This window comes from Haliotis cracherodii, unplaced genomic scaffold (assembly GCF_022045235.1).
Source record: "Haliotis cracherodii isolate W230 unplaced genomic scaffold, xgHalCrac1.p SCAF_1, whole genome shotgun sequence".
Taxonomy (NCBI): Eukaryota; Metazoa; Mollusca; class Gastropoda; order Lepetellida; family Haliotidae; genus Haliotis; species Haliotis cracherodii.
Window position 1 is genome coordinate 14974826 of NW_027266264.1, and position 9380 is coordinate 14984205.

At 42.8% G+C, this 9380-nt stretch overlaps 1 protein-coding gene across 1 annotated transcript; it reads right to left on the minus strand.

The window, feature by feature from the left end:
* Positions 1–4885: 4885 nt before the first annotated feature.
* LOC139460504 (uncharacterized) lies at positions 4886–9086 on the minus strand. Its single transcript, XM_071241980.1, has 5 exons — positions 8767–9086; positions 7462–7557; positions 6945–7054; positions 6546–6750; positions 4886–5813 (listed from the first exon to the last, which is right to left on the minus strand). Exons 1-5 carry the CDS (start codon positions 8936–8938, stop codon positions 5227–5229), a joined length of 1170 nt encoding a protein of 389 aa, XP_071098081.1. The 5' UTR covers positions 8939–9086; the 3' UTR covers positions 4886–5226.
* Between the last annotated feature and the right edge of the window lie 294 nt (positions 9087–9380).

A 9380-nucleotide genomic window follows, 5' to 3' on the forward strand; every position in this document is an offset into this window, starting at 1 on the left:
CTTTAAGGCCATTTGTCATGCCACGCCTTTCAAATGTGCAACGTGAAGGTACCATCGGCATGTTGCAGACGGGAACGTCCGTAGCTGAAGTCGCAAGGACGATGGGTTGTAGTCGACGGACTGTTTATGATTTACAGACGCGTCTACAGCAAACGGGGACCACCGCTGATCGCCCTCGGCAAGGTCGACCACGTGTGACGTCACATGCAGAGGATCGTCAGATTGTTTTACGTCACCTCCGTAACCGATTTTTGACGGCTACATCAATCAAAAATGAACTGTTTAGGGGTAGACTGAGTGCGCAAACTGTTCGAAACCGTCTGAGAACTGCTCACCTTCAAGCACGACGGCCATACTGCGGGCCGATTCTGACTCAATTACACAGACGGCAACGTCAATTGTGGGCACAGCGACACTTACGATGGTCTCAGAGGAATTGGAATCAAGTCGTCTTCAGTGATGAATCCCGATTTAATCTTCGATTTGCTGATGGTAGGGCGAGGGTGTGGAGGCGCCGTCATGAACGTTACGCCCAGTGTTGTGTACAGGAAGTTGACAGATTTCGAGGCGGAAGTGTCATGGTGTAGGGTGTTTTCTGTGGCAATGCACGCTCCAGGCTTCTTCTCTTCCGTGGCAACCTCAACGCTGCTGCTTACCGCAACCAGGTACTGGCACCAGAACTTCTGCTTTTTATGGCAGCACATGGACCCGGTTCGATCTTCCAACACGACAATGCCAGACCCCACACAGCAATTTTGACAAGGAATTTCCTTCAGAATGCGGGAGTCAACGTCATGGACCGGCCGTCAAGGTCTCCTGACCTCAATCCCATCGAACACGTCTGGGATGCTCTTGGCAGAAGTCTGCGCACTCTCCAGAACCAACCACGGAATTTGCAAGACCTTGGCACCATTTTGCAGCAACAATGGCGTCGTCTTCCCAATCTTGTGTTCACAAGCATCACACGGTCCATGCGGAGGCGTTGTGTGGCAGTTGTCAATGTACATGGTGGCAATACACGCTACTGAACTTGTGTGCCATCAGATTCTCGTGCTTGGGACTTATGATTTAAACTGTCGATGTTATTACCGAATGCCGTAGGTGCTTGGAACAAATTATGGTTACAACCGTTAATTAAAATCCTTCTTTGGACATAAATGATTAAAAATTACCTTCTCTGATACATTTGTCCGTTGTATATCATATATGGGATTACTTTTAAATATGTGAAGTTTTTAATTTGACTCAGTATGTACGTGTGTGTGTGCGCGCGTGTGTGTGTGTTTGTGTGTGTGTGTGTGTGTGTGCGCGCGCGTGTGCGTGCGTGCGTGCGTGCGTGCGTGCGTGTCTGTGTGCTGTACCTGCTGAGACGAATAAAGAAGGAAAGAAAAAACAAAAACATTGTTAACTGACGTGACGATGATTTACTGTGAAACTACACTGTTCTGTGTGGTTATATGTGAATGAATGAGTATGCTAAGAGGAAAGCCCGAAGTGATCCAGGTCTAAGAACTTTTACCATTTTAGTGAAATCATTGAGACCGGGTAAGGTGCTGACAAACCCCCAAAACATAATCAGGGATAAACAGGGATAAACCCACGATCACAGCGATGCCCCACTTGTTTTACCCATCGCGATATGGGAAAGTGATGATAAATAAATAGTGACCAAAAAAGACTTTTCATAACCATAAGAAATCTGTGCTAAAATTAGAATCAATTGTACGACTCCGACTATATCATAAGCATGTGTTTAAGAATTACTATCAAATAGTGATGATACCAAGAGTTCACGAAAAGGTGATAAACCTTTTTAAGTATGTTACTTAGGCTGTGAATGCTGTAACCATGATCAAACCACTTTTAATCAAGATTCTTATGAAGATCTTTCAAATCTTCTTTGAAAGAATTATGTTCGATTGTTCCTAAAAGGTGTACAGTAAACTAAGTTTATAACGAACTTAACCGTAGTTGGTTATAAGCACATATACAGCATAATTACTGCAAATGGACGGGGCCAAAAAACAGTTCATTATATCCATCAGTTCGTTATAAGCGTGTTCGTTATAAACGTAGTTTACTGTATACACAAAAGGCTGCAGCTGCTGGAATATTTATCGACATAAATCGACAAGGAAAAATGAATATTGGAAAGTTGAAGTCATTCCTCTTGGCATACAGTCTTGTTGAGAGTTTGGTTGTTTTTTGGTCATTCTGAATCTCTATGCACAGATCTAAATATGAAACAGATAAGGTGATTCTCAATCGAAGGATGCTAATTCATTCGTGGAAGATTTATTATTATGTCTTCTGTTGGCTTTTTGTCAACAGAACATGTTTTTCTAAGCACGTTTATAATTTATTACCATTTGGGCAAGGAATAACCGAGAAAATTGAAAATGCATTATTGAGTACAAATATCACTTCACGCTCACCAGTATATTGTTTAAGGAAGTAATGTTGGAATGTTGCAGAATAATGTTTTGGTTGACTTATTGATACTGTTTATTCTTCGTTTCAAGTCCTGCCTTCTTCCTACTGTGTCTTGACAAGGATACATTAACACCCCCTGTTTTAACCTGTAGGGATGCCGGGTTCGAATTCGTCCCTAGTTTGCTAAATGTGACACTTGAAACCTTACTCAGCGCGTTCGATTTAAACTCCACTTTAGTGCTGTTAAATCTACAGTAGTCTAGCTCTGCTTATTGAAAACAAGGTATGAGTTATCATCACCTAAACACACATTTTATGCGATTCCAAATCAAGTGTCCATTCTACGGCAAAAGGTGTCCTTCAGTATTCCCCAGTGATAATGTCAGAACTCGAATACAACCGCAGTATAGCCCCATCTGGACAATAACACAAGCCAGACAAAAGAAACAGACACACGTCACAAATTAATCCCAGAGCACAATCAGTCAAAACTGGACATTGGAATAAAATAACTCGATCATCACAAACAATAATCAAGATAGAAATGGTCACAAGACACAAATGAACAGAAGGGGCAATAGACACAGATACAAATACATTCACAACATTATCAACCTAGAAAGAAGATACATTAACTAGATATATCCAATTATTGTTGGTTCGAATTCCAGATTCGGCCTGATTATGATTTATTTTATGATATGATACCATCTTAACGTCTGAAATCTGCATCAAAACGGGCCTTCCTCCTTCAATGATCTGATATACCATGGTATAACTTAACAACGGTTTAAAGCGACGTTAACCCAAAGCTTTCCTGAAGCCCTAAATTGTTTATTGTTTAATGTTTAACGCCGCACTCAGCAATATTCTAGCTATATGACGGCGGTCTGTAAATAATCGAATTGACATCATGAGCATCGATCCACGCATTTGGAAAACGATAACATGCATCAACAAAATCAGCGAGCCTGACCATCCAGTCCCGTTGGTCGATGCTTAGTACAAGCATAGTCGCCATTTACGGCAAGCATTGGTTGATGAAAACCTATTCTACCCCGGATCTTCACCGGTCCCTTATAGAACCTCGAAACAGAACCGTGTCAACTGAATGCCAGGACGTTTAGTCCTAACAAGACAGCTTCCCATCTGGAATTAAGCCTGGGTCAGACAGAGAATGTTACTATTGCCCCATGTTGTTGGTGTTGAATGGAACAAGCACCTGAATGATGACAAAAATCTCCTTTTAAAACTTTCCAGTCCCAATCCTCCCAAATGTTAGCGCGTTGATTTTACGCCGCTTGGGGGAGTATTTGAGTTATATCACGGCAGGGCAGAATATGGGGGTGAAGCCCGAAACCATGTACGTCCTGGACGTTCACCACTCCTGTGAAAACCTACGAGCTGGGGTACAGTGCTGATAGTGTCTTACAGTGTCTGGGTTATTTTCAAACCAGTTTAGCATTTGCAGTTAATGTTACAGCCTCAGAACAGAAGTTCAATTTCTACATTTTTGCGCAATTGTACAGACGGATGTTGACCCAGTACCGGACACAATTCTCGCACCTTGGTCATTTTTCAGAACCCATTAGGGAATCCTGATAGAGGATAGAACTGTGATGTTCTTTGGAATTACATATTTACTATAAATAACTCGGCATTTTATTGGTCGCCGGTACTACTTTTAATCTGTTCGTTCTTTCTCTCAGTCTCAGTCAAGCATGCACGTGCAGTTATGGAATGAGAACGAGAGTTGAGGTGATTTGCATATTGAAAAAGTGCAACGAAAAACATTAACTGTAGACAATTTATAGATTAAATAATGTCGTTCTGTGTAGATATGTGTGAGTGAATGTGTAACGCCGTTTCGGACAGCACTTCAGTTATCACTGCGTATCAGTCTCGTGTGGGAGGAAACCCCGAAGTGATGCAGGTCTTATAAATTTTACCACTTTGGTGAAACCAAACAGCAAGTGTAAGGTGCTTACAAACCCAAGAAACCTAATCAGGCGAACCTGGAATTGAGTGAGTGAGTGAGAGAGTTGGGTTTAACGCCGCTTTTAACAGTATTCCAGTTATATCGCGGCGTGTCAGCTTAATGTGGGAGGAAAGCCCGAAGTGATGCAGGTCTTAGACGTTTAGCACTTCGGTGAAACCCACGAGCACGGGTATGGTGCTGACAAACCTAGAAACATAATCGGGGCGAACCGGGATTCGAAACAACAATCATAGGTTTCTGGCGTGCCCAGGGGACGCAACTCTGCTGGAATTGGCACCAGCGGTCACACCGATGCTTTAATAAACCCTACGCGCTCACTCACCAACATGCTCCAATTGCATGTGTGATATGCCCTGTTACTGTGGACTGTTACACAAAGCATGAACCCTCCACGTATGTGGAGAGAAAGTACAAAGTAACTTGGTTTACAATAAATACATTTATTTCAGCTCTTGGAAAACAAAATAATTAAAAAAACAAACAACATAACAGTATCAGCAAAAGCATATATATGACACAATACTTAATGAAATCATGAATGTTGTATTTACAAAAAGTACATTGCAGTACTGTTATCATAGCGACAACTACGTAGTCATGTGTACATGTACGTTCAAGCATCACATAATCATTAGAACACTATGTCATGCACCACTGCTAAATTAATAAGAATCAATATTTAAATATAGGCAATGTCCTACACAAAATATATTGAACTATGGACATTTTGTAGTCCGTGTCTTTGTGAATTAATAATATGCTGCACATGACCCTCTCTTTCAAATATCAGCTGTCTATATCTTGGGCGCCTCGTCCTCATCATCAAGCGTGATGACGTCGTCAGTGGCCTTGATGTTGCGCATTTCTTCTATGCAGGCTTCCATTGGCTCATCAGCCTCATTGTGACGGCGGCAACGTCGGCGAGGGCACTGTGCTTGACAATGACCTTCACCTCGAGGGTGACCCCTGAATCGACCTCTGCCGCCCTCTCTAGGGTCACCTCGTCCATCTTCCCATCCTGAAAAACCCATGTCGTTCCAAGGTTCCATTTCACTGAAGTGTTCCCCTCTCCTCTTGCAACCTCCACGACCACAACGACCACCACGCCTCCCCCATCCTCTTCTATTCCAACAACCTTCACCCCAGGCATAAGGATGCGTTCCCATCATGCCCCAGAACTGCATTGGGCCACCTGCAAACATACCAGGGTGGCCGAGAAATGGAGGGGGCATGTCCTCATCCGAGGATCCGAAGATACCATCCTCTTTGGTCTGGGGGTCTTCAACATGGTGTTGATCGTGATTATGACATTTTCGGCGTCCCTTCTTTCCTCTGCCACACTTTCTCGCTCCTCTTTGGCCATCTGTCTTCATTTCTGTATCTGTCAAATACAAGTACAAGAACACGGTCAAACAATACAGGCCAAGGTAGAAGACACATTCATCATGTATATGGGTTTACGCAATATCGCGGAGGCTGACACCAGAAATGGGCTTTGGACATTTGACCCATGTTGGGAACGAAATCAGGGAATTTGGTTTGACGAGCGAATGCTGTACCTGAACCCACAAGCCTACTCCGCCGCTACCCATTGGGAGTAACACAAAATCTTTAGTCTGTAGTAAATGAAACGATTATTCTGAAGACATGGCTCACTGGACCACAGCCATGTAGCACCGATGAACTAATTTGTCTGACCGTCTTGATTGCATTGTTCTTACATTGCACGGACGTCGAACAATGGTACTTTGGCCCATGCAGGGTACACATACACGATCATCTCGCCAACCTCGGTTATATCAAAACAGGGAAGAGGCGGTGGGATAGCCTACTGGTTAAAGCGACGGCTCGCCGTGTCAAAGAACTGGGTACCAAATGGGCAAAATGAACAACGCCCATGTTGGTGTCTCTTGCTATGGTGTAGCGACATAACTGTCTTTACGAAAGTGGCAAAAAACCCACACTCAAATCACTTCACACTCGGTCTACCTTGTCCCTCCAACTGTAGGAGACGGAAACTCAGTCCACAGACACACATGGATCAACTTGTTTGTGTGAAGTGGACATTAGTGATTGTATGTTGTTGTAAGTGAAAATGTGATAGGACACCTACCATTACCATCAGCAGTACCCTCTCTGACCTCAGGTGCATCTTCCGTAGTTTTCGCTTGGGCGTCATTATCTGCTGTGTTGTCGGACTCTTCACCGGGAGTGGCCTCCCCTTCAGTCCTTGACTCATGGCACTGATTCTTCTTCTTCCAGCGTTTCATGCGCTTCATCCATCGGAGAAAGTGAGGAGGGGCCATTCCTTCCATTGGCTGCAACATTGTGTGTAAATTGATCAAATCCCGTGAGAAGGGTGCATGTTGAATAAATACAGGTACACGAGAAGATGGTACGGTTACTTCGGTCAAAATGATACTTCGCGGGTGTTTTTTTCTGAGAGGTATTCGATTTATGTTTATAATTAGTCATGATTAATGAGGATTAGTCATGATTAATAGCAACTCACCATTCTGCCTGCACCTCGCATGCCACCCATCCTGTCCCATCCTCGGCCCCACCCCTGCATCCTCGGGTCAAAGTCCCATTCATCCTCCTCGGATACGGCAGGAGAGACATCTGGCAAAAAGATCATTCATCAAAAGAATAGTTTGATATGGCAGTACATTGACTCATTCTTCAAAGTATTACTATTGCCTATCATCATCATTATCATCATCAACAACAACAACAATACTAAAATCACCACATTTATCAACAGTATCAAAGTAAAAAGAAATATCTGGTCAACGTTTAAACTGGGACACGTAATACAGAATATAGAGCTACTGAAGCCCTCATACAATCTCTACATACGCAAACGTTATTCACTTGTACGCTTTATCCAAGCGAGTCTGTTGATTGTATTGATCCTAAATATCAATACATCAAGATCAGTTGCAGGTGTCTCGGGTCACCATTACCATCAGCAGTAAATAACGACTGTGTATTATATTTATATTGAACAGAAAAATGTTCGTTTGTACCTCGGATGTAGATTCTGAGGACGGAATCCTTGATGGAAGAGAGGGCCTCATCCATCTCCTGTTCCGTGGAGCACGTCACAAAGTCGCCTTCACCATCTGAAACAACAGCTCGCTTACGTTAGCTTACGTGTTATAATGAACTTGAACTCTGAGCATGAATAAGGAACAGAAACTACACATACATGCTGCGACAACTGTCGCGAACTCGAAAGACAAGTGAGATTGTTAAAAATAGAATAAAAATAAAACGGTCGACTGACTACCCAGAAATGATATTAACTGAGACAATGTCTGACGCTTTATACAGTTAAACCCCGTTAGTCTGGAAAACAAGCATTCCGGAGGATTTGGGATGGGAATGTGTACACATATTCAAAGGAGGTAACTTCGTGGACTTGTTAATCCTACAATGGCGTAAACACGAGGAATGGAACCGTGCGGATGAACGGGGCTTTGTCGACGTATACATCACACATGCATGTCTGTGTTATTGAAAACATAATCATGGGGAGAATAATTTACACATATATTTTCAAACCCATTTTCGCTACGCAATTTTTTTCTGAAATATCAATTTAATGGTTTGTAAAGCATGTTTGTGATAGTAAGAGGACCAACTATTTAGTATCAATACAGGAATTAAAATGTCTTTAAAAAAGTACAGAGAGTGAGTGAGTAATGTTTAAACAATATTCCCGATACATGAAACGGTCGGTAAATAATCGGGTCTGGACCAGACTAACAAGTGATTGATATTATGAACACCCCACTCCGTAGGGGCAGATGACTTGAAAGAACCAAGTTGACCATTTAAAGGTACCATTAGGATACCGGAATAACAATCGCTTTGAACATTATACTGAATATGTGAGTTAATGTTGTTTCCCAACGCAATGAGTCGCCCCAAAGCATTATGGTTCAGTGTAGACTCAATGAAATACAGTGAAACCAACCCTGATATACTTCATAAATACATTCATGTTCAGTGACTGTTTGATATCTAACGCCGTACTCAGCAATACTCCAGCTATGGCGGGGGCCTGTACATAATCGAGTTTGGACCAGACAACCAGTGATCAATATTGTGAGCAATGCTCTACGCCGTCGTGATAACAATCAATCAGTAAAGTCACCGATCCCGACCACCCGATTCATTCAGTTGCCTCTTACGACCAGCATACGCTGCCTAAGGTTATATTCTAACCCTGAATCCATCAGTAACTCTATACTGTTCATTATAATCATAGATGTTGTTATTATGAACAAGATTAACACAAATACTTTCAAATAAACAGAAAAACTCACCTTTCCAGTACATGTTGAATGTCCCCGCCTCTAGTTGTTTGAACACCTGGGTCACCTTGTCGTGGACGAAGGTGTATGTCGGGGCGGCGTCCTTAGGACCAGGGAAACGCCGGACCTCGGGTCTTCCTCTCCCCTCGCGCTCATAAAACACTTTGACAACCACAGACTGCATCGTGTTGTTCGGGCTGATTCTCAGTGACGATAAGTTTCAACAGGTGTTTGAATGTGAAATATCTTTTCAGGAGACGATAGAACTTCGATAGGCTTCTTTTTGTCTTTTCACGTCAGCAGGTAGCGGTAGAGTCGCTTGATTCTGTCAGCAAACCCAAACCCGGGCTTTTATACCCGATGTATGTTGTAATTTCTGGAAATAGAATCGAACGTTCGAAAACGTTCCGAGAATGAGCTGGCACGTTTCAGACCGGTTGCATCAGGATCACGAGCGTCGATGAGTCATGGTCACGTGGATAGGACTTTCCGCGACACCTATGCATCGAAAACGACAGTGACGTCACAATTTTGGCTGAGTGCCAAGTAAATCAACTGGTCGTGGTATCCAACTGCCTTGTTATAAATATCAATTAAAACATTATCCGAGACAGATAAATGTGTGT

Bases quoted from the DNA above. Each gene is read 5' to 3' on its own strand.
- LOC139460504 (XM_071241980.1), bottom strand. From the start codon at position 8,938: ATGCAGTCTGTGGTTGTCAAAGTGTTTTATGAGCGCGAGGGGAGAGGA. The intron at 7,558-8,766 runs GTGAGTTTTTCT...CTGTTGTTTCAG, and splicing joins ATTCAACATGTACTGGAAAG to ATGGTGAAGGCGACTTTGTG. The intron at 7,055-7,461 runs GTACAAACGAAC...TCTTTTTGCCAG, and splicing joins CCTCAGAATCTACATCCGAG to ATGTCTCTCCTGCCGTATCC.